Raw genomic sequence first — 23,897 nt, 5'->3', positions numbered from 1 at the left:
CCTGGGCTACAGAGGGAGACTCTGTCTCAAAAGAAAAAAAAAAAAATCCTTACATAGGCACTAAGAGATCAATGGAGAGAAAGGACATTCAAGCAAAAATATATAAGACAGGGGCATGGTTATGTGATGCCAATGTGTCCTTACGTAAATGATACTGACAAGTTTACTAAGCATATCAGAATAAAAATAGCTTTTACCTCTGCAACTGTTTTACTAAAGAGTCACAGTTCTTTAAGGTTTTGGAAAGCCCTGACTGGTTGACAACTGGAGGAGGCCTTTGGGGCCCCCGGGTTCAGGTGCTGGGAACTGGGGCATTCTCTGTCAAGCACTTACTACAGAATTCCGCATACTCAGCTGGCAGTAGGAAGGTCTGAGGGAGAATGTGAAAAGCCTTGAATCCATGTGTATGCTGCATTCGAATAATGTTTTTGTACAGTCGGTCCTTCCGGGTTAGTTCGTAAGACCTAAAAATCAAAAAAGTATTTCCATTTCAGTAAACTATGACTCAGAATTTTCCTATGTTACCACATTCTAAAGACTTATAGTTCACAGTCCTAGAGCAGATAGTGAAGATAATATTATATCCTAAACATATCACTGTTAATCCAAAAGGCTTAATAATCATTTTGGTCAGTTTTTTCCATTAAGATAAAATCTCCATACAGTAAAATCTGGCCTGTTTAATGTGTAATTCTATGATTTTGGACAAACACATACAATTATGTAACCATCACCTCAATCAAGATAAAGAACAGTTTTGACATCACAGAAAGTTACCTCAAGTCCCTCTGTAGAGGACCCTCCCAATCACCTCCAGCCTCCGGGAAAACATTCGTTTTCTGTCCTCACAATATTGCCTTTTCCAGAAAGTCAAATAAATGAAACCAGACAGTGTGTGTCCTTTTGAGACTAGCTTCTTTCACTGAGCACAACTCATTTGAAATTTATCACTGTTGTATGTATCAGTATTCTGTCCCTTCTCTTGCTCAGTAGTGATTTATTGTATAGATAGATATACCACAGTTATCCATTCACCATTTGAAAGCATCTGGGTTGCTTACAGTTTTGGGAGATTATGAATAAAGTTGCTACAAAGCATTTCCATATGGATTTTTATATGAATGTAAGTTTTCATAAGTTTTAGTGTAAACATAAGTTTTTATTTCTCTAGAAGTGGGACTGCTTGATTGTTCAGTAAGTTGCATTAATTATTTATTGCTATACAACAAATTACCCTAAAACACAGCAGCTTAAAATAACAATAAATATTTATGATCTCATAGTTTCTGGGGCCAGGAATGTAGGAGTGAGAGAGCTAGGCAGTTCTGTCCCCAGGTCCTTCATGAGGTTACAGTCAAGATGCTGGCCAGCACTGTAGTCATCAGGCTCAAGTGGGGATGGAAAACCCAACTTCCAAATGGCTCGTCACTCACATGGGGCTGCCTGCTGGCAGGAGGCCTCAGTTCCTCCCCACATGAACTTTTTCATAAGGCCAAGTGACTTCATGACGTGATAACTGGTTTCTCCCAGATCAAGTGATCCAAGAAAGTGAGCAAGAAGCTGTAACGTTTTTCACAATCTAGTCTCAGAAGCAACAGTCACTTCTGCCATATTCCACTACTTAGAGGCAAGTCACTAAATCCAGTCAACACTCAAGAACAGAAAAATTAAGCTCAACCTTTTGAAAGCAATGTCAAAACATTTATGGACACATTTTACAATCAACACATAAGTATATGTTAAACTTTATAATAAACTGCCAAATGGTATTGAGGATTTTAGAAAAACAAGCTCCGTTTCTCCTGCTATATTCTGAGATATTGAAGAAAAACCAAAGTGTTTTTCCTACTCTCTACTCTCAATTCAACATAATCACTCAACACTTTTGACACCAAATGTGTAGGGGGTTTCCCCACACACAAAGCAAGCAATCTTGCAGTGGGTCTCCTCTAATACAATTCAATTCTGACAATACCTGCCTTGAGGTAGTGTTAGTTCCCATATGTTGAAGGCTCAGTCCCATAAGACTGCCTCCCACTTCCAATGCCAATAGCAAGCCCCAACTTGTTTCACCCGCACTTCTAACCAAAGGCTGTAAACAGAGGTCCCTAGGACTCCCTCCTTGAGTTCAATTAATTTGTTAGAGCAGCTCACAGAACTCAGAGAAACACTTTTGTTTACTGATTTATTAGAAAGGATATTACAAAGGATATAGAGGAAGAGACGCACAGGGTGAGGTATGAGAAAAGAGCCACAGAACTTATATGCACTCTCACACTCTCTGGGCACACTATCCACCAAGAATCTCCATGTGTTCTGTTACCCAGAAGCTCTCCAAACCCGGTCCTTTTGGGTTTTTATGGAAGCTTCATTACAAAGGCATAATTGATTGGACACTGGTGACTAATTTAACTTTCATCCCCCTTCCCTCTCTGGAGGCTAAGTGGTGGGCTGGAAATCCTAACCCTCTAATCATGCCTTGGTCTTTTCCTGTGACCAGTCCCCATTCTAAGGCTACCTAGGGGCTGCCAGGCACTACTTAAGTCATTAGTATATAAAAAGACACTTCTCACTCTGGAGATTCCAAGAAGTTAAGGAATTATATGTCAGGAAACAAGAGGGAGACTAAATATATATTTCACAAGAAGTGGCTATACCATTCTGCATTCCCAGCAGCAAAATAGTGCTCCAGTTGCCATGCATCCTGGCCCACATTTGATGTTTTCTGGTTTTTGTTTTTAGCCATTCTGACAGGCATATATTAATACTTTGTATAGTTTTAATTTGTATTCTACTAATTATAAAGCTATTGAGCATCTGTTCAGGAGCATCTTGTATTTACCATCCCTGTATCTTCTTTGGTGAGACATTCATTCAGACAGTTTACCCATTTTGAAAAATAAAGTTGTTTGTTTCCTTATTATTGAGTTTTAAGAGTTTGTTATATATTCTGGATACAAATTCTTTATCAGTTATATGTTTTACAGATATTTCCTCCAGTCCATAGCTTGTTTTTTTCGTTTTCTTAACAGTGTCTTTCGAAGAACAGATATTTCTAATTTTTAAAAAGTCCAATTTATCAATTTTTTTCCTTTTATGATTGTGCTTTTATTGTATCTAGGAATCCTTTGTCTAACACAAGGTTGCAAAGATTTTCTGTTTTCTTCTACAAGTTTTACAATTAATGTTTTACATTTAGGTCTATGACCCTTATTTCAAATGGGTTTTTAAAAATTGATTCACAAGTATAAAATCTATTCTAAAACAGATTTCAAATATAAGTAAACAAAAAAAAAACTGTTTAAAGTGTGACTGTTGATAAATATACCCAAAATTTCAGGTTATAAAAACTGAACATGTGAAAAAAAATTCTACCTTCAAAGGCTTCAAAAGAGTCTGTGCTATTCACTATTATAAATCATTATAAAATATTTTAGGAACCCTGTGTGTTTTACTCTAATGGAATCATGATCCTCTAACAATATAAAATCATCTGGATTACTCAGATAGTGAAGAAAACACCAGTACTCCAACTAAAAGCAAGCTCCCAGACCAAAGCATTCTGGAAGTTTTTATGCCACAGGAATCTACAGATGTGACCTTCTGAGAAACAGCCTGACAAAAAAAAATTCTGAGTTAATTCTAAGTAGTATGTAAACTGTGAGAGATTGGCTACTAAAACATCAGAATTTGAGATGTTTTATTAATTTGTTTTTAGGAGGAAAAGCATTTAGTATATTCTTAAAAAGGACTGTCCAGGAAAATCAAATACATGGTTATTTAATCCATATTTACAAATTTATTGCCATAGCAATAACTGCTCAATCTCTCATATAACTATGTGGAACTCATTTCATCACTAGCACCAGAGGCCTGCAATGACCCTCCTGGATCAGACCCAAGACAGACCTTAATTTTAGGGGATAATGATCCTATTACAGTAAAGACCCAGGTTAGGAACCTCATTGAGAACTACATCATTGAGAGATGGATATAGAAGAGGCAAAGTGATAAAGAAAACCAAGGAAATTAGCACCTTAAAATCAGGGTAATAATTGCTATAATATCAGGGGCACATTCTTATGTACAGTACTCCAGGTTAGCCTCAACTGGACCCATTGGGCTGTAATTTGTTCCATTCCTTCAAAACTACCTAAGAACCTTTGTGGTAATCATTAAAAACTAATTCAACCTGTTCCACAGTTCAAATTTCTTTCTATGATTTCAAAAGCTGCTTTGTCAAATCTAGGTACGACAAATATTTCTTTCTTATCCATTGCCCTCTTCTGAAATTCCAGAGCAGAGATACTCAAATTTTAGTGTACATACAAATCACCTAGAGAACTTCCTAAAAAAATGCATGTTCCTGGGCCTCACCTCTCAACATTCTGGGATGAAGCCCAGGGTTCTGCATTTTAAACTAGTACCCCAGAAGATTCTGATAAAGATGGTCCAGGACCCACACTAACTGCTGATTTAATCTACAACAGTAATTTCCAAATCATTAGGAAATCAGAAACACTGAACCAGAGGGTAAGAAAAAGAATGCATTCTCCTACAGATGCCCCAAATCAGTGTTTTTCAAACTTCTTTGTTTGGTACATCCTAGAAGAATTTTGGGAAACTATATATCCTCTTGTATGTTTAAGCTGGCATCTAAGATTTTTCATCAGAAACTGAAATCATTCCAAAGAATCTGATGAATGGTAAATATTATATTAAGATAAAATTATAACACCACCCCCCACATTTTTTTCTTTTTGACAGGGTCTTTCTGGTTGCCCAGGCTGGAGTGCAGTGGCACAATCATAGCTCACTGCCGCCCTGACCACCCCAGGCTCAGGTAATCCTCCCACCTCAGCATCCCAAGTTGCTAGGCATGCCCAGCCCAGCTAATAAGGTGTGCCACCATGCCCAGCTAATTTTTGTTTTTGTTTTAATAGAGCCAGGATTTTGCCATGTTCCTCAGGCTAGTCTCCAACTCCTGGGGCTCAAGCAATCTGCCCGCCTTGGCCACCCAGAATGCTGGGATTACAGGCATGAGCCAATGCACCTAGCCAACACCACACTTTTAAGTATACTGAAGGGAACCTAAATAACCTAAATTTAAAATGTTATTAAAGGAAAAGCTCTGTCAGTAAAATTTTCACTTTTTAAAATACGCTTTTCAAATGAGGTTAACGTATGTACAGAAAAGTATACAAAATACAAGGCAGCGCATGATGAATTTTTACAAAGTGAACACACCTGTGTAACCACCACTCAGATTGTGTATAGAATATTCCCAACATGTCTAAAGCCTCCCTCACCCTTGTTTTTAATTCTTCCATTCATTTCCCACAAAGAACAGGTTAGCCTAACATATTTAATACTTGTCTTTTACATCATATCATACCTTCTCTACAGCAAAATTATACATAGGAATTGATATATAGTTTTAATTTCCTGTGATCATAAGGCTATAACTGTTTATATATACATGACTGATTATCGTTGCAAGTATTGTAGTATACAATTCATCCAAACACCAATGACACTCAATTCTGTGAACTCCTTCCTGATTATACATCAAAAATCACAAAACAACCTGTCATTAAAATTATGTTTAGTGATCTATCAGCTAATAGCTATATTATATCCTCCCCTTCAATTATTTTAAAAACAAAGAAATAGAAACTACCATCATGCTAAAAGGATTTGTTATGCTATTACTAGAACTCAATTAGACACTAATTTTTTTGTACCTTTCTTTGGAACCCTGAAAATTTCTATACCTAAGGACAATATACCAGACTAAGATTCTAGGTGAGCCATTCTTTAATAAAAATGAAAAAATAGTAACTGTGAAGGGGCAATAAGAAAGGCAAACCCATCATAATGAGATACTTCCAAGAAGCTCAATTTTAGGAAAGAGAAACAGAAACTCTCTCCTTTAAAGCCGTCCATGTCTTTATCGCCCTTAGAAAGTGTTTACTCACGCTCGGCAATATGAACACAACAGTTTGATTTACAGAGTCCTGTCCTGTATCAAAAATTTTTTTTTCTGGCTGGGTGCAGTGGCTCATGTCTGTAATCCCAGCACTTTGGGAGGCCAAGGCAGGTGGATCACTTGAAGTCAGGAGTTTGAGACCAGCCTAGCCAACATGGTGAAATCATATATCTCCTAAAAGTACAAAAATTAGCCAGGCATGGTGGTGCATGCCTGTAAATCCAGCTACTCAGGAGGCTGAGGCAGAGAATCACTTGAACTCAGAAGGCAAAGGTTGCAGTGAGCTGAGATTATGGCCCCTGTACTCCAGCCTGGGTGACAGAGAGATATTCATCTCAAAAAAAAAAAAAAAAAAAGACTTCTTCTTCATTTTCTTCTTCTTCTTTAAGGACATTAATTACCACTGCTAGCCACATGCCCCAATGTCATGTACCTTTATTTAAATGAAGCAAAGCAGCTACAAAGAGCATTACCTGGGAAAGTGATTAACTTTTTGTGCCTTAGAGAGAGTACGAAGTAAGAAGGGCTTCAGGTGGGATCCTGTCCACATTAGGTTATAGTCAGTGCTGCTTGGGTGAACCTGAGGGCAGACAGAAAGACAGGAAGGCAAAAAAACATCAGAGATACCCCTTCTCCAGGAAAAGCAATGGCAGAAAAAGCCACAGTAATTTTTCAGCTACAGTGTACTCACAGGGGTGGCCCAATTAGTATGTGAGCCTAGTGAGACAAAAGCAGTGTATCACAGAACAAGTTCAAAGAATGGGAGGATTGGGCAAATCCCAGATGCAGAAACAAAGATAAATTAACCCTTCTATAGAAGTCAATGATGTCTCAATATTCTTGCATGTTAAAATATGAGATGAAGGCCCAACCCCAACTCCTTTCTCAGGCTGTCCTTATTCTTGCAGATACTGAGTATGAAGTGTTGATCAGAAATAAACCTTATAGTAGCATATCAACTTAGAATTCACTCATTCATCCATTAAAATTCATTGGTCCATTATCTCAACAATTAGGCACCGTGTTGAGTGCCGGAAACAAAACAGCAACAAGACAGGATACAAACTGGTATCAGAACTTCCCTCATGCCCAAGTGCAGTGGCTCATGCCTGTAATCTCAGCACTTTGGGAGGTCGAGCTGGGAGGATCGCTTGAGTTCAGGAGTTTAAGAACAGCCTAGCAGCACAGGGAGACCCTGTCTCTACAAAAAGAATTTTTTTAAAATTAACCAGGAGTGGTGCCATGCACCTGTAGTACCAACTACTTGGGAGTCTGAGGCAGGAGAATCACTGAGTCCAGGAGTTTGAGGCTACAGTGAGTTATGATCATGCCATTGTACTCCTGCCTGAGTACTCAGTGAGACTCTGTCTCTAAAAATAAAAAAATTTCTAATTTTAAAAAAAGAACTTCCTCAAAATATCTCTTACAACCCTCAAGCTAGGAACCAGACAGTTATCAACTGTCAGAAAATATCTATAGTGGAAGTCTGTTCAGCCTTTTGCCTGTCCTTTTTGATGTCAACATTCCAATTTTCCAATTTTCTCTGGAGAATGGTTTACTCCTTGGTTTTCGAAAACCTGCCAATCACCCACCCATCCCCTCCCCTAAGGAGTGGATCCATGACCCAAGCTAGGCCAATAATTCTAGCTCCAAAATGTGATTTTTTTTTTTTTTTTTTTTTTTTAGCAAGGAAAGGCAAAAGGACAATGAACGGAGTCCAGCCACATCCATGGCAGTGCCTTGAGAAGACGATCTTAAAGATTCCTGTTCCTAGATCTCTGGGGCTGTCCTGGTCTCTCTCCTTCAAAAGGCCTGCCTTTTCAGCTTTTTCTCTGATTCCACTAGTCCCCTCTGCACACCATGCTGACAAATCCCTTTTGGCTTTAAGTTAAGCAAAGTCCATTTCAGTTGCCTGCAATCAAAGAACCTCAATTGGGTATCAGACAATTCCTTAGGTACAACTGTGCCCCTGGCCCAAGCCCAAGAACATAGCAAGAAAAAACTTCCTTCTAAAATCATATGGAAATGTTTTCCATGTAATGCAAGCAGAAACTGGTAAAGCCACTCCGAAATTCAATGTGAGCTCTGCATCATCACTAAGCATTGGTCCCATGTACTTCCTAGAGCTGGCCCTGTTAATTGGTAAGGTCAGTTAGGTGGCTAGGATTTTCAGCTTTTGAGCAGATCAGGTGAGGTAGTAAAAATAAACTTACTTCATGAAATCCATGAGCTGTCAGAATGCTGCGTACCAGCCGACTGTCCGTTCGTACAATCTTATAAGACAAATGATAACGTTCTAAAGAAAAACAGAATCAAGCTCAGTAACCAGAAAGTTAACTGTAAAAACAGAAATAAACTATAATATGGTGGCTTAATTATACTCAATAACATTACATTCTACCATTAAAACGATTATAAATAAGTCAAACATATTTTGTACCATGGGTTCTTAAAATGAGCCTCATTGGAATTCATTAGACGTGGGTGGGGGAAAATTACACCTTTGTTTTCACTAGTTTCTAGTTGAAATTTAACAATGCCTTCAATTAGGAATTTAAGCAACAAAGCAGGCAGTATTAAGATTATCTGTGACCCTGCCACCAACAGACGTCAGATATTTTAATATTATTTAAAAGTTGCTACAATTATCTCAAAATATCACTTATTCTCACAGCATTTAAAAATTATAGTAGTTAATAGACTTTCACTAGATTGTGTTATTTAATGCACTAATAAAAAAGCACACATATCACAATTTCTTAAAAAAATATTTGATTAGTATATTTCAATACAATGTACTTCCTTTGTAATTATTTACTTTTTAAAATCTACTTTAAAACATTCTTCTACAAAGAGGCCCATAGGCTTCTCCAGACTGCCAAAGTGATCTACTGTATCAAAAAGACTGAAAACCCCTGCTCTAGATAGCCCTCTATCCTATAATGCTGATTACCAGTACATCTTAGACCAGAGGTTAGAAACAGGTAGCCAAAGGGTGAAATCCAGCCTGTACACGTGGTCTGTGTGTTTCTCATGGTGCTCTAAAAATAAAATTGAACTCATTGCTTAGTTTCTGAAATGGAAGGAATTCATGTAAAACTCTAGATTTCTAGGCTTCTCTTAAAAAACCTGGAAACCTGGGCTTTCTTCTCTCTAATGGCCAGAATCAGCTGGAGAACTGCAACTGCCCCATTCAGGACAGGCCGGCACTCCTCAGTTCAGCACAGCGCCTGGCCTGCTTCAATCAATCACATTTCCTGCCAGGGCCAAGCAAGCATTAGTATGTGGACTGTACATAATTATATATTTTATATGGCAAATTAAAAAATTAAAATGGGCCGAGTGTGGTGGCTCACGCCTGTAATCCCAACATTTTGGGAGGATGAGGTGGGAGGGCTGCTTGAGGCCAGAAATTTGAGTCCAGCCTGGGCAACATAGGAGACCCTGTCTCTACAAAATACAATTTAAAAAATTAGCCAGGTATGGTGGTGCATGCCTGCAGTCCCAGCTACTCAGGAGGCGAAGGCAAGAGGGCTGCTTGAGCCCAGGAGGTCAAGGCTGTAGCAGTGAGTTATAATCATGCCACTGCACTTCAGCCTGGGTGACAGAGCAAGACCCTGTTTCAAAAAAAAAAGTAAAATGCTATTATTTCTCCTACTCCTCCTAAAAGAAAAATACAATTGCCACCACATTCAGTGGCAAATCAGATTCTTACGGTATATAAGTAGCAAGCAGTGACAAGCCACTTCTAATCCATATCACCTAACTATAACCCAACTCAGATATACTGAACATGCTCCAAAAAAGGAAAGGTGAAATGATATAATGCAAACATCACTGCTAGAGATTTTAAGTTCATATATACCCTGCGTCCGGTAGCCCTCTGTGTGCAATAAGGCTGGTGGGTAGTATATTTTAGACTAGAGGTTATAAATTAGTGACACAGAACCAGACCCAGCCTGCAGATGTGGTCTGTCACTCAGATGCTTTAAAATAAAACTGAATTAGTTGCCAGCCTTTGAAAATTGGAAGAATTCACATAAAAATCTAGATTTCTAGGCATCTCTTTAAGAAATCCGGAAATGATGGTTATTTTTATGTGCCAACTTGACTGGGTCACAGGATGCCCAGATACCTGGTTAAACATTATTTATAGGTGTCTGTGAGGGTGTCTCCAGAAGAGATGAGCATTTGGGGACTGAGTAAAGCTGACTGCCCTCCCAAATGTGGGTGGGAATCATCTAATTCATTGAGGGCCAGAGTAGAACAAAAGGGTAATTGGTTGAGCTCTCTCTCTGCCTGATTGGTTGAGCTGGGACATAGATCTTCTCTGCCTTCAGCACTCCTGGTTCTCAGGAATTTAGATTCAGAGTGGAATCTATACCACTGCCTCTTTGGCTCTCAGGCCTTCAAACTGGACCAACAACTTCCCTGGGTCTCCAGCTTGCAGATGGCAGAGGATGAGACTTTTTAGCTTATATAATTACATAAACCAATAACCTTATAACAACAGTCATTCTCCCTTCCTCCTCCCCCTCTCCTTGTATCCTATTGGTTCTGTTTCTCTGGAGCACTCTGGCTAATATGTACCTGGGCTTTCTCTCCCATAACCAGAATCCTGACTAATATGCCTAGGCTTCCTCTCCCATGACAAGAGTCAAATGGAAGATTGCAACTGTAAACTGAAGCTGCCCAACTGCCTAAGAAAGAACCACCTCATCCCATGTTTTCTTCTGTATAAAAACATGAGGCACAGCATGGTCCTCCTTGACTACGAGCAAACGGCCAAATAACCTACTTTTAAGCATCTTAACACACATCACATCAATTCCACCAGGATATCATAGAATTTCCTCTTCTCCAACCACTCACATGTGTCCCTAGAGGCAACTTGAAGTGCCAGGACCCCTAGCAAGTTCCAGGACTGACCGCAGCAGAGCAAATGAAAACAAACCAATAATCTGTCAACACAGAAGTACCTAGAAAGCAGTGACTTGCCTTAAAGCATTTAAACAAAAATAGCATGGGAAATCAGAATAAAGAGAAAGCTGACATTTTTCACTAAGAACACAAAAATAACTCCCTTAATGGCAACATAGTATAGCTGTGCCCTAGTATCAGAAAATTAGGTTCCCTAGGATTAGGATTAAGGTACCTGTGCTGTCGAATGCATGTGACTAATAAGCACTTGAAATGTGCCTAGTGGGACAAAGGAACTGAATTTTTAATTTTATTTAACTGTAGTTAATTTAAATTTAAGAATGAACACTTGATTCAATTACTGGAAATCCTATTTCAAACAACTTGCCTGTGGGGGAGGGAAGAAACAACTGAGTATACGAATTTACTTTTTCAACTACAACAGCTATAAAATCTAAATATAGACCTAATATTTCCAATGAAAATTTTGCAGCAAGTTGAGATGCTCCGTTATGGTAAAATATATACTAGATGTAAAATATCTTAAAGATTTTTTTTATATTGAGTGAATGTGGAAATGATAATATTCTGGAATATATTGGGTTAAATAAAATATATTATTAAAATTAATTTCACCTACCTGTTTCCTTTTACTTTTAAAAATAATGCTATTAGAAAATTTCAAATAACATACATAGCTTGCATCATACATCTATTGGTAGTCTATACAAATGCAAACTTACTAAACAAATACCTTCAGGGGCAAATTACAAAAAAAATGCTTCATTCTAGGAGAAGTTTACTTTAAGCTGAAAATATCTATGTCGTCTTTAAAATACAATCCCATTTACACATTTAAAGTACATACAGAAAAACCAAGGTTATGATAAAGAAAAAGCCACATTCTTGAAATACTTCACAAATAAAACATTAGAAATCATATTGTACCAAAAATATTAATAGCGAATTCAATGAAACATATCATAAAGAGAAAAGATAAAATTGGTTATCTATCATGATGAGCTCAACAGAAGGTAACTAATGCCCCAGATACACTTCTCAGGGGGATTTAACCACAGGCTTATGATTTGAGCAGATCCATGTCAGCTATTTAAGAGAGGAAAAAAAAAAGTTGCAGATTGAGAGTATTTAACAACGGAGAAAACTGAGACAGCAACTAGCAAAAGTCATCAAATTGTTCTTTCATTAAGGAAGGCGAAGAAAATTGTTAAGCCACAAGGAACTGGGAAAGATACAGAAAACTCAAAAACACAGAATTTGAGAAAAGTTTAGTTCCTTTTTCTTTAATCACAGGAATGTATAAAGAAAACGACTTATAGATTCTAAAAAACAGTAATTGCTTAAATAGGTGACATTGATGGGTATTATTTTCCAATAAGTGTTAGGTAAAATAAAAAAGAAGGGTCTGCCTATTGGCATAGAATACATCAACTACTTTATGTGACAAACAGACCAAAAGAAGTACGTTTGAGGGGAGTATCTGTCTTCATCCACCTTTAACATTTTGGCTCAAATCATATTTAGAAGGAGTTTCTCAACAAGGAGTCTTCAGTTACTCAGGCTTCAGGGAACATGAATGAACTACATACATCCCTTTAAATGGTAACCTAGCAACTTGCTGAGGGGATTAGAACACAAGGATCTTTGGGGAGGAAGGAGGATTCAAATCCCAGAAGCAAATGCTCACAGTCCTCTGAACTCCTGAATTATTATGGGACAATGACAAAAGTCATTAGTGTAGATCTTATTCAATCAGTAAAATAAGCAGCATGAGTTTTGAGTACCTACTTATGACATTAAATGATCTCATATAATCCTCACAATGTCTGCAAGGCAGATATTCTCTCCATTTTACTAATAATAAAACTAGTTAAGAGAGTCTAAGTCATTTGCCCAAGACTCACAGCTAGGAAATGCCAAGGCTGGGATTTGAACCAATGACTGAGAATCCAAGGGTACACTCTTTCCACTACACCACAAGACGGTTCTGATCCAGTGTTATAACCTGTGAAAATGGCTACAGGCTAATACCAGGACTCAGAGCAGTGCTTAAAATCCAAGAGGAGCAGGGATAAATAAAACTGATAATATACAAACAATACAGAAAACAGGAGAAATCAAAAGTTGGATTTTTAAAACTGGGTCTTTAAAATGATCAACAAAGCCAGGTGCAAAGTCTCATACCTATAATCCCAACACTTTAGGAGACTGAGCTAGGAGGACTACTTGAGGCCAGGACTTCAAGACCAGCCTGAGGAACACAGAGACCACATCTCTACAAAAACCTCTTTTTTTAAACTAGTTAGGCATGGTGGTATGTACCTGTAGACCTAACTACTCAGGAGGCTGGGGCAGGAGGATCATCTAAGCCCAGGAGTTTGAGGTTGCAGTGAGCTAGGATCGCACCACTGCACTCCACCATGGGTGACAGAGTGAGACCTTGTCACTAAAAAAAAAAAAAAAATTAAAAATTATCAATGAAATTGACAAATCTCTAGCTAGACTAACGAAAAAAGAGAAAAGACTGAAATAACTAAAATCAGAAGTGAACGTAGGGACATTATTACAGACCTTACAGAAATTGAAAAGATTACAAAAGAATATTATGAACAATTGTATGTAAACAAATTAGATAAGCTAAATAAAATGGACAAATATCTAGAAATATATAAACTACCAAAACTGACTCAAGAAGAAATAGAAAATATGAATTGACCTACAACAAGAGAGGCTGAAGGGAACCCATTCTATGATGCCAGCATTACCCTGATACCAAAGCCACAAAAAGGCATCAGAAGAAAACTATAAATCAATATCCCTTATAAATACAGACAAAAACTGTTCAACAAAATATTAGCAATTATACACTCTGACAAAGTGGGATTTATCTCGGAATACAAGGGAGGTTCAACATATAAAAGTCAGTCAGTCAAGCCTGTAATCCCAGCACTTTGGGAGGCCGAGGCGGGTGGATCACGAGGTCAAGAGATCGAGACCATTCTGGTCAACATGGTGAAACCCCGTCTCTACTAATACAAAAAATTAGCTGGGCACGGTGGCGCGTGCCTGTAATCCCAGCTACTCAGGAGGCTGAGGCAGGAGAATTGCCTGAACCCAGGAGGCGGAGGTTGCGGTGAGCCGAGATCGCGCCATTGCACTCCAGCCTGGGTAGCGAGAGCGAAACTTCGTCTCAAAAAAAAAAAAAAAAAAAAAAAGTCAGTCAGTGTAATATACCACATTAATAGGATGAAAAGGGAAATATAATTTCATTTGATGGAGAAAAAGCAATTGACTAACACCTTTTCATGATAAAAACATACAGCAAACTAGGAATAGAAGCAAGCTTTCTCAACATGTAAAAGGATACTTATGAAAAACCCACAGCTAATATCATACTCAATAGAAAACAGAAAGCTTTCTTCCTATGATTAAGAACAAGACAAAGATGCCCTCTTTCTATTCAACACTGTACTAGAAATTCTAGCCAGAACAATTAGGGAAGAATAAGAAATAAAAGGCATCCAGGTTGGACAGAAAGAACTAAAATTCTCTCTATTTGCACATAATATGCAGACAAACCTAAACACAAAAACTATTAGAGCTGATAAATGAGTTCAACAAGGTTTCAGGATGCAATATCAATATAAAGAACTCAGTTGTATTTCTATACACTAGCAGTGGATAACCCGAAAATGAAATTGAGAAAACAGTTCTATTTACAATAACATCAAAAAGAATAAAAAATTTAGGAATAAATTTAACCAATGGGGTACAAGACTTGTACAGAGAGAACTATAAAACACTGATGAAAGAAATTAAAGAAGCATCCAAAATTAGAAAGACATCTCATGTTCATAGAAGACTTAACATTGTTAAAATGGCAATACCCTTAGAAGTGATTTATAGATTCAATGTACTCCCTATCAACATCGTGACAGCCATTTTTGAAGAAATGTCCTTTGTCATGTTGAGAAGGCTTGCTTAGATATATCTGGTCTAATATCCATAACGTATGAAACTCTTATAACTCAACAACAATAAAGACAACCCAATTTTTAAAATGTAAAAAAGACTTGAATAATCATTTCTCCAAAGAAAATACACAAATGGCCAAAAAGGACATGAAAAGATATTCAATGTCATTACTCATTAGGAAATGCAAATCAAAACCACAGCCAGATACTGCATCACATTCACTGGTATGGCTATAATCTCAAAAACAGAAAATAACAAATGTTAGTGAGGATGTGGAGAAAGTGGAACCCCTATACATTGTTGATGGGCATGTAAAATGGTGCAGCTGCTATAGGAAACAGTTTGACACAAAATAAGTTAAACACAGAATTATACCATATGGCCTAGCAATTCCATTCCTAGGTATACCCAAAGAACTGAAGATAGGTGTCCAATAACACCTTTCCCATGAACACTCATAGCAGCACAATTCACAACAGACAAAAGGTGGAAACAGGCTAGGCACAGTGGCTTATCCATGAAACCAAGGCAGGATTGCTAAGGACAAAAGTTTGAGATCAACATGGGCAACACAGTGAGACCCTGTATCAAAAAAATAAATTTTAAAAATAATTTTTTTAGAAAAAGGTGGAAACAAAAAAAATGTACATCAACTGATGACTGGAAAAAAATTTCAGAGGAAAACAAAATGTGGTGTATCATTGGAATATATTCACTAGTATACAATGAATGTTATTCAGCCATAAAACGAATGGAGGACTGATATATACTCCAACATGAATGAATCTCAAAAACATTATGCTAAGTGAAAGGAAGCCCAACAAAAAAGGCCACATATCACATGACTCCATTTATACAAAATATCCAGAATATGCAAATCTATAAAAACAGAAAATAGATTAGTGTTTGCCAGGGACTGGTGGTATGGGGGCTGGGATAACTACTTAATTGGTATAGGGTGTACTTTTGGGATGATGAGAACGTTCTGGAACTAGACAGTGGCGATAGCTGCACAATACTGTGAATGTACTAAACAACAATGACTCGTACACTCTAAAATGGTTAAAATTGTAAATTTTCTTATGCACATTTTGCCACAACAAAAAAACATAAACACATGTACACGATTCTGGAAAAAAATTTTGGAGGAAAAACATAAGCAGAAAACAATTTAAGAAATTATAATATTTGAGTATAACAACTCCACTGATTTTACTCACGGCCAAGGCTCCTTCCCTATATATATGTCATATCAATTTTTTCAAAACAAGGATGTCCAGGCCATGCCCAGCTCCATCCTCTGTGGGAGAAGTTATACCCACCTCCAATGACTCTCATATTGTTGTCCTTTGTCAGAATAGCCTCGGCATGGAATACCAAAACTGGAATTCTCCTGCAGCCTCCAGTCCACATGATACATGGATGATCCCTATAACCACAACAAAAGCCTTCATTAATTTACAGCTCAAAATCTGAACTGCTGATGCAGATTACTATGGTTTGTTGCTTAGCAATTCCCCTTACTTCTGGAATAAAAAATCCCAAATATCAGGTAAGAAATCATATCTCCCATTCTTAGCTGTGTATTTAAAATTAACTCTGTCCCTGGTCCAGGGATGAGCCTTGATTGGTTTCAGCCAATCAAGGTATTTCATCATTCAATATAGCTACTGGTTCAGAGATAGGCACATAAACCAATTGGAGCCCATGAGTTTAAGGAGACATGTTCTGAGACTCTGTGAGAAAGCAACGGCTTCTTTCTCTTCTGTAGTGGCTACAGACCCTGTCTTCCTCTTTATGGTACAGGAGGAGAATGAGAAGTATGGAACTGCAACAACCGTTTTGTGACCTTGAAGGGAGAGTCTGTAGCTGTTGGTGAAGGAGAAAGTCAACAGGAGCCTGACTGAAGAGATCCTGGGTGTTAAAGCGGGAGTTTCAGAATCAAGACATGCCTAAATATGAGTGAACATATTCTCTTTATTACTTAGGACCACTGGATTATGTTTTAATTCTTTGTGCACATAAAGAATCCTAATTGATGAGTTCACAATAATTTACATACCCCTTTTACACTCTATAGTACATTTTCAAGCCAATTTGATGACGCATCCTAAGGTTCTCAGCGAGGATCTCTAAATTAATACAAGTATCCCAATAAAAATCATGTATTTTGGCCAAGTGCAGTGAGCCACACCTGTAATCCCAGCACTCTGGGAGGCCGAGGAGGGTGGATCACCTGAGATCAGGAGTTTGTGACCAGCCTGGCCAACATGGTGAAACCTTATCCCTACTAAAACTACAAAAAATTAGCCAGATGGGGTGGTGGGTGCCTATAATCCCAGCTACTTGAGAGGCTGAGGCAGAACAATCAATTGAACCTGGGAGGCAGAGGTTGCAGTGAGCCAAAATCGTGCCATTGCACTCCATCCTGGGCAACAAAAGTGTAACTCTGTCTCAAAAAATAAATAAATAAAATAAAATAACACATTTTAAAGAAAGCCCATGCTAAATGGAACAATATATATTTTCCTCCAGTATAAAACCACAGGAGAGAAAGAGACCTCTCACTTTATTCTCTTTCCCTATCCTCAGGAAATCTCAGCTTAATTTTAGGCTAATGGATATTTACTCAAAGATTAGGAAAATCTTCACCCTTATTAGGGCAGGGGAGTAGGAAGAGAAAGAAAAGTAAATGAACAGAATCCCTACTATGTGCCAGGATTTACACTAAGAGCTTTCGCATCTCACTTAATCGCCTTGCCTGTACTACAAACTAAAGAAAAACTGTCTCAGAAAGGTTAAGTAACCTGCCTAAGGTTGTACAGCTGGTTAAATAAGGGATGAGGTATTTGAACCCAACATCTGTATTCGTTCTACTCTTTGCCTCCTTAATGGCATTTCAGCAAAGTTCTATATATTGAATACCTTGGATTCAATTATTTGAGAATTTAATCAATTCCTTAAATGCAATACAATCCATTTGGCCAAGATTCACTCAATTCTTAAAAACTCACATAACCACATCCCTTAACAAAGGCCATACCCTAAATCTCACGGCCAAGTCCCTCCCAATCCAACTTTAAAAAGATCCACACTCTGAATGCACAGTCTTTCAGGCTCCCAATCCTAGGAGTGAGGCAGTCTTCAGACTTAGGACAAGCTGCCAACTGTTTTTTAGTGAAGAAAGCAAAAAACACCATACCTAGTTAATTCCCTGTTTTCTAGAAATGGCATGTAGATGCTTATTGTTCTTGTTCTTTGACTTGGTGACAGTACCCACCTGTGAGAAATGGTGTTGATAGGGTACCTTTTTTAGCAAGAAGGATTTTTTATGGCTTGCTTGCTTCTTCGTCTTTAACACCTGTAAAATGTGGGCATGAAGCCAGCTGATTCCTATGATCTCTTCCAACATTAGTTTTTCCACTATATTTCTAAATCAGCAAGTAGAGAAAAAACAGGCAGCCTAAACTACAAAGGCTTGGACAGGAACTCTGGAAACTATCCAAAGTTCTCTGTCAATCTAGCACTAGCTACCAACTGGCACCACTATGCCTTAGCATTTACAAACAATGCACTGCTGCTCCAACTTAAAAATGCCTGACGGGAGGAACACAATAAACAGACACACAGCTGAGAAGAGCCCAGGCCCTAACTGTACTATCTGTGGAAAGACAAGTCTCCAACAGAGAAATCTTTCACTTACACAACCTATGGAAAGATAAAAGAGGGAGTAAACAGTAAGGTCAGATAAAAAACACTTAAGACATACGTGAAACTGTCATGAAAAACATGCTCCCACCAAGTGGTGCTAAAAGGAAAAATATTCAGAATGATTAGGAAACTGAAAATTGGGATTTTAAATTTTCATTCACATCAGAAACTGGTATATGTTAAAATCTACTTTTATAAGCATGAAAGAACAAAGGATTTGAATAATTAATTGCCAAAGTAAATCGGTTTTGTGGTTCACTTTATTGAAAGCCTAAAAACATTTTGGTTTTCCAGGAATAATTTTATGAGAAATAGACATCATTCACTCCTGGGACCCAGCCTACATAACTCAAAGATGGAGCTGTGAGCAGCTTCTGCATTCTTGCTTCTAGGCCGTCTTCATACCATCACCCCTATTAGAAATGCCTTCCCACTTCTCTCTGTTCATCTAAGCCCATTCTCCCAGGCCCACCTGAAGTCTCACCACCTTTAGGCAGCCTTCCCCAGCTCCTTCAGTCCATTATGATACCTTCTTCTCTGAACTCCTATAGCACCCACTTTATAATTGATTGTTGATCTTTTTAACTGACATAAAGCCAGTCTTTTACAACAGCAATTAAAGTTGACATTTTTTGAGTGACCAAAGAAATCTTACATTACATTCTTACATGAAAGTTTCTATATCTATATACGAAGTGGTATTAGGGATCCCCAAGCAAAATATAGAAAAATAACCTCTTTACATTTTCTATCTGAAATAATGCCATGTAAAACAAGGACTGCCAGGACAGTTTCTATCCCTGAAGACCAGGATTGCAAGAAATTAATACTTTAACACAGCCAAGGGATCTGAGCAGATCTAACAGATGTCCATGGATACACATCTTTGGATCAAGTCAACATCTTCAGATGATTTAAGGCCTTCAGACTTCCAAATCAACTTTTAAAATGTAAGCCTGCTCCAGGTGTGAATAAGATTGATTTAAGCTTCCTAATGTAAAAAATAAGTGTCTGATAGACAAGACATAAGCTGATGAAACAAGATTAACAGTTAAAAATCAACAGGAGTTTGAAAGGAAGAAGAGGTCCATAAGGCTGGATGGGAGCAGAGAGAAAATTATACCTTTATTTTCACTAATTTTTACTAGAAATTCAGTATTTCTTAATTATGAATATAGGCAACAAACCATAGTAGTACTAGCATTATCTGTGCCTTTGACGTTATCTAAAATGACAGTTTTTTTGGTGTTTGTTTTTTCCTTTTTTTGAGACAGAGTCTCACTCTGTCACCCAGGCTGGAGAGCAGTGGTGCAATCTCGGCTCACTGCAAACTCTGCCTCCTGGATTCAAGCGATTCTCCTGCCTCAGCCTCCCGAGTGGCTGGGATTACAGGTGCTCGCCACCACATAGGGCTAATTTTTGTATTTTTAGTAGAGTCAGGGTTTCGCCATATTGGCCAGGTTGGCCTTGAACTCTCGACCACAACTGATCTGCCCACCTCGGCCTCCCAAAGTGGTGGGATTACAGGCATGAAACACTGTGCCCGGCCAATTACAGGTATTTTTATATCTTATTACAGGTGTTGCAGATATCTCAAAATATCATTTACACTTAACACCACTTCTAAGTTATAGTAGTTTAAGACTCACCCCCTAGATCACATGTGACCATGGTCTTTCTATCTAAATGCTAGTGTGATGAGGCTGGACAATAACTGGGCAACTCTCCTCCAAAAAATCATTCAGTCACTAAATGATGACACCTCATACTGGTGCCCCAGACATCTATGCTGCTTCCCAGTAATCCCCATCTATGATTGTTAATCAAAGACCACCATCTCAGTGTATTGATCCTATACAAACAACAAAAACAGTCTTTACGCTGTTGTCTTTAGAAAACAAAATTTAACTTTTCCAGATTTTAAATGATCTTATTATTTAATGCATTAGTAAAACAGCACATATTACTATATTACAAATTTGTTTTAATAACTGCATTTGAATGTAATTAGAACTCTTTGTAATGATATGTATTTTATTTTAAGCCTTAGAAATATTCTGGTAAGGAATCCATGGCATAAAAAGGGTTAACAACTCTGATCTAAGGTAATATAAAGTATAAAGCCTTCATTTATTCATTCATTTCATTAGTTACTCCATCAGCAAGAATTTACTAAGTTCCAACTATAATATTAGGTCAAACTATTTCCAATTGTCAGGATTTGACTGTTTCTGACCTATCAAAACGGCAGTTTCATATAGTTCAATCTAACATTTGTCAGGCCCAATCTGTAAGCCCACTAATAAAAGAGACAGTAATGGAGTAAAAGAACAACCTTTAAAAAGGGAAAGACTGATGCCTGCAGCAGAAATTTGAAGCTTTGTGAAATGGGTAAGAGGCAGCACACTGAAAGCAAAAGTCAGAAGAAGGAAAAGTAACCAAAGGGAATTATCCATTTAATTATCCTGAACAAGAATGTCCCAAATATACTGTCAAATCTCTATTATTTTCTGTGACCTAACAGTGATAAGAAACGTTTTCTCAAAGCCTTCTTAATGCTTCAACAATTTTTTTTCAAATTACAGTAAGTACTCTTCTACCTTATAAGAAGGCTATCACAAATTTCATTATTAAAATCAATAAGATTAATGCCTTATATTTGTATAGCACTTACAAAGTAATTTCACACACATTATTCTATTTGAGTTTCACCAGACCCCTACAAAATAGCCTGGGAGATATTATCTGTCTTTTTCAGATTACACAGCACACATGTATCCAAAAGGACTCAGGGAGAATCTTAAAAATGAATTTTACCTTTAAATCATATTCTCTCTTTACTCTGTGTCAAGTAATAATTAAAGGAGGCAAAAAAGCAAAGTGATCAAAATCCAGAAAAGCTAAGTCTGAATCTCCATGCATCAACTACTCTCTATGGGTCACTGAGGAAATCTCCTGATATTTATGACTGAGTTTAAAAAGTGAAAACAGTAACACCTTCAGATTTAAAAAGATATAAGATACAGATGAGACAAAGCCTTTATTGTCATTTATAGTAGCTATACTGATCATTATCATTCTTTTTTTTTTTTTTTTTATTGAGACTTCTTGTCCAGGCTAGAGCGCAATGGTGCGATCTCAGCTCACTGCAACCTCCGCCTCGCAGGGTTAAACGAGTCTCCTGCCTCAGCCTCCCAAGCAGCTGAGATTACAGGCACCTGTCACCACTCCTGGCTAATTTTTGTATTTTTAGTAGAGATGGGGTTTCACCGTGTTGGCCAGGCTGGTCCCAAACTCCTGACCTGAGGTGATCCACCCGCCTCAGCCACCCAAAGTGCTGGGTTTCAGGTGTGAGCCACCATGCCCAGCCATTATCATTCATTTTTATTGTGATAATCCAATAAACATGATATTGGATTCTTAACTAAAAGAACTCAGGAAAGTAATGTGGTTCAATGGACACAGTACAGGCTACAGAATTCTAATACCTTGTCTCAGAGTTACTATGGTAAGTTACCTGACATCTCTATATTAACCATTTTATCATTGTAAAGGCTTTTGAGAAAATCAGCAAATGTAACTAATGCCACAGAGTTTCGACATGTTTTTCTTCAATATTGAAACATTTCAAAATATCCTATGTTGGGAGCTCTGAGCAAGAGTTCACCAAGAGCCACTACCTGCATTTGACAACATCTAGAGCTGATGTTCACTTATGAGCCCAGAAAGAGAGCCTTATCTCATTTCTCATAACTGACAGGAACTGAATAATAAGACTTTAAATTACATTATGAATAGAAGCTAAAACCAGAGTTAGATAGTACCTAAGAAATGACACTAGATAAAAGAATATATAAGTAAAACAGAACTATTTTTCATCCTAAAAGCACAGGTCAAAAGCAGCCTTGCTGTTACTTACTCTTGACTTATGACCTCCTCATCCTCTGAGGATGATGCTGTTTCCTCCAGGTCCCGGGCCATCACGATTGGCATTTCCTTTAGGGCTTGTCATGCAGTCAGCAGACAGGGGCCTCAGAGACCTTTCCTAGCAGATTCACCGGATCAAGCAATTTGGATGGCACAGATTCCTGCAAGAAATCAACTTGATCTGATCAACTGACCTGAAACACAATGCCGTTCTCTATTTATTCGTTATTGCTAATCATCTAAGTAATGAGGATGACTATATTCCTAAATAGTGCCCAACCTCTAGAAGTTTACCTTCCATCACAGTGCCACAATATGCCACAAAAATCAAGATTTTTTTCAAACATACTGTCTGTGTGCTATATATTTGAATAGCTGTTACTAAGTTTGAGTTTCTCATTACTGACTAAATCTAATATGCACCAAAAGGAGAGACTCTTCACTTTCAGGGCAGTCTGCGGTAGGTGACTGATTCCCTAAAATATATATTCCTTGCTAGACAAACCTGACCTGGGTTAAAAATAAATATAAAAATTCAAGGTTTAAGACCCCTGGAAACATTTATTTAGACTCTATGACAAGCACGCTGACAAGATGCTCTCATGTTTCCAGTAAAATAAATTCAACAATGAACCGAAAGATGAATATATTCTCCTGAATCAAAGGTCATATAAATAGTTGGTGGGGGAGGGGACAATGCCCTTCCACTCTCAAAAATTATTCTTCCTTACTAAAAATTACAAACTTTGATATGACTCTGGAATGGGCAATAAAATTAGGAAATTTCCAACACTACATTTCTAACTTATTTTTTTAAAAGGAAAAAAGTACATGTTCGTTGTGTGTGTCAGAAGAAACAGGAACTACAAATAAAGAAAATGAACATATTTAAATGACCATAATCCCATTACTCAGAGATAACGACTCGATGTCAATCCTTCTTAACTTTTTCATGCATTCATAAATACGAGGAGACTGTAAATAAGAAAAAGACACACACACACACACACACACACACACACACTCCGACCCTGATAATGATCCCTACAGATCTTCGGCGCAGTGGGCAATGTCTAACAACTTCAATGGCTTTCTTCGGGGGATTCTCAGCGGGATTTCTTGGTCTTTCCCAAAATGTTGGGAAATCCTTTAAGTTTAAACAAACAAAACCTCCAAACGGGAAGGGATGCCAACCTTTCCTAGGCTGCCAGCAGAGCGGGGAGAAATAGGTCGATCGGAAGAAGATTAGAGACACTAGCCTAAGGAGACTTCTCGCCCTAAAGGAATCTGCTTGTCAGCCCCACCCCCAGCTCACCCCAATCCCAGGTAGGTCCGCAGATGCTCTCCCCGGGAA

General features: G+C 37.9%; 1 protein-coding gene across 14 annotated transcripts in view; it reads right to left on the bottom strand.

Moving 5' to 3' along the window:
- Positions 1-23,897, bottom strand: part of TTLL5 (tubulin tyrosine ligase like 5) — a 285,182-nt gene that overhangs the window by 260,991 nt on the left and 294 nt on the right. For all 14 annotated transcript variants that reach the window (XR_010342086.1, XR_010342087.1, XR_010342088.1 and 11 more), the window contains exons 2-6: positions 22,536-22,704; positions 16,228-16,334; positions 8,203-8,285; positions 6,463-6,569; positions 334-464 (exon numbers count right to left, since the gene is read on the bottom strand). Coding sequence is in view for 11 of the 14 variants with exons in the window: in XM_012438103.3 (XP_012293526.1) it covers positions 334-464; positions 6,463-6,569; positions 8,203-8,285; positions 16,228-16,334; positions 22,536-22,609 (502 nt within the window). In the remaining 3 variants the exon portion in view is untranslated. The remainder of the gene's footprint in view (positions 1-333; positions 465-6,462; positions 6,570-8,202; positions 8,286-16,227; positions 16,335-22,535; positions 22,705-23,897) is intronic.

This window comes from Aotus nancymaae, unplaced genomic scaffold (genome assembly GCF_030222135.1).
Source record: "Aotus nancymaae isolate 86718 unplaced genomic scaffold, 86718_ANA_hifiasm-v0.15.2.pri h1tg000011l, whole genome shotgun sequence".
Lineage (NCBI taxonomy): Eukaryota > Metazoa > Chordata > Mammalia > Primates > Aotidae > Aotus > Aotus nancymaae.
The sequence above is the reverse complement of the archived record's forward strand: the minus strand, read 5'-3'. Positions and strand labels throughout refer to the sequence as shown.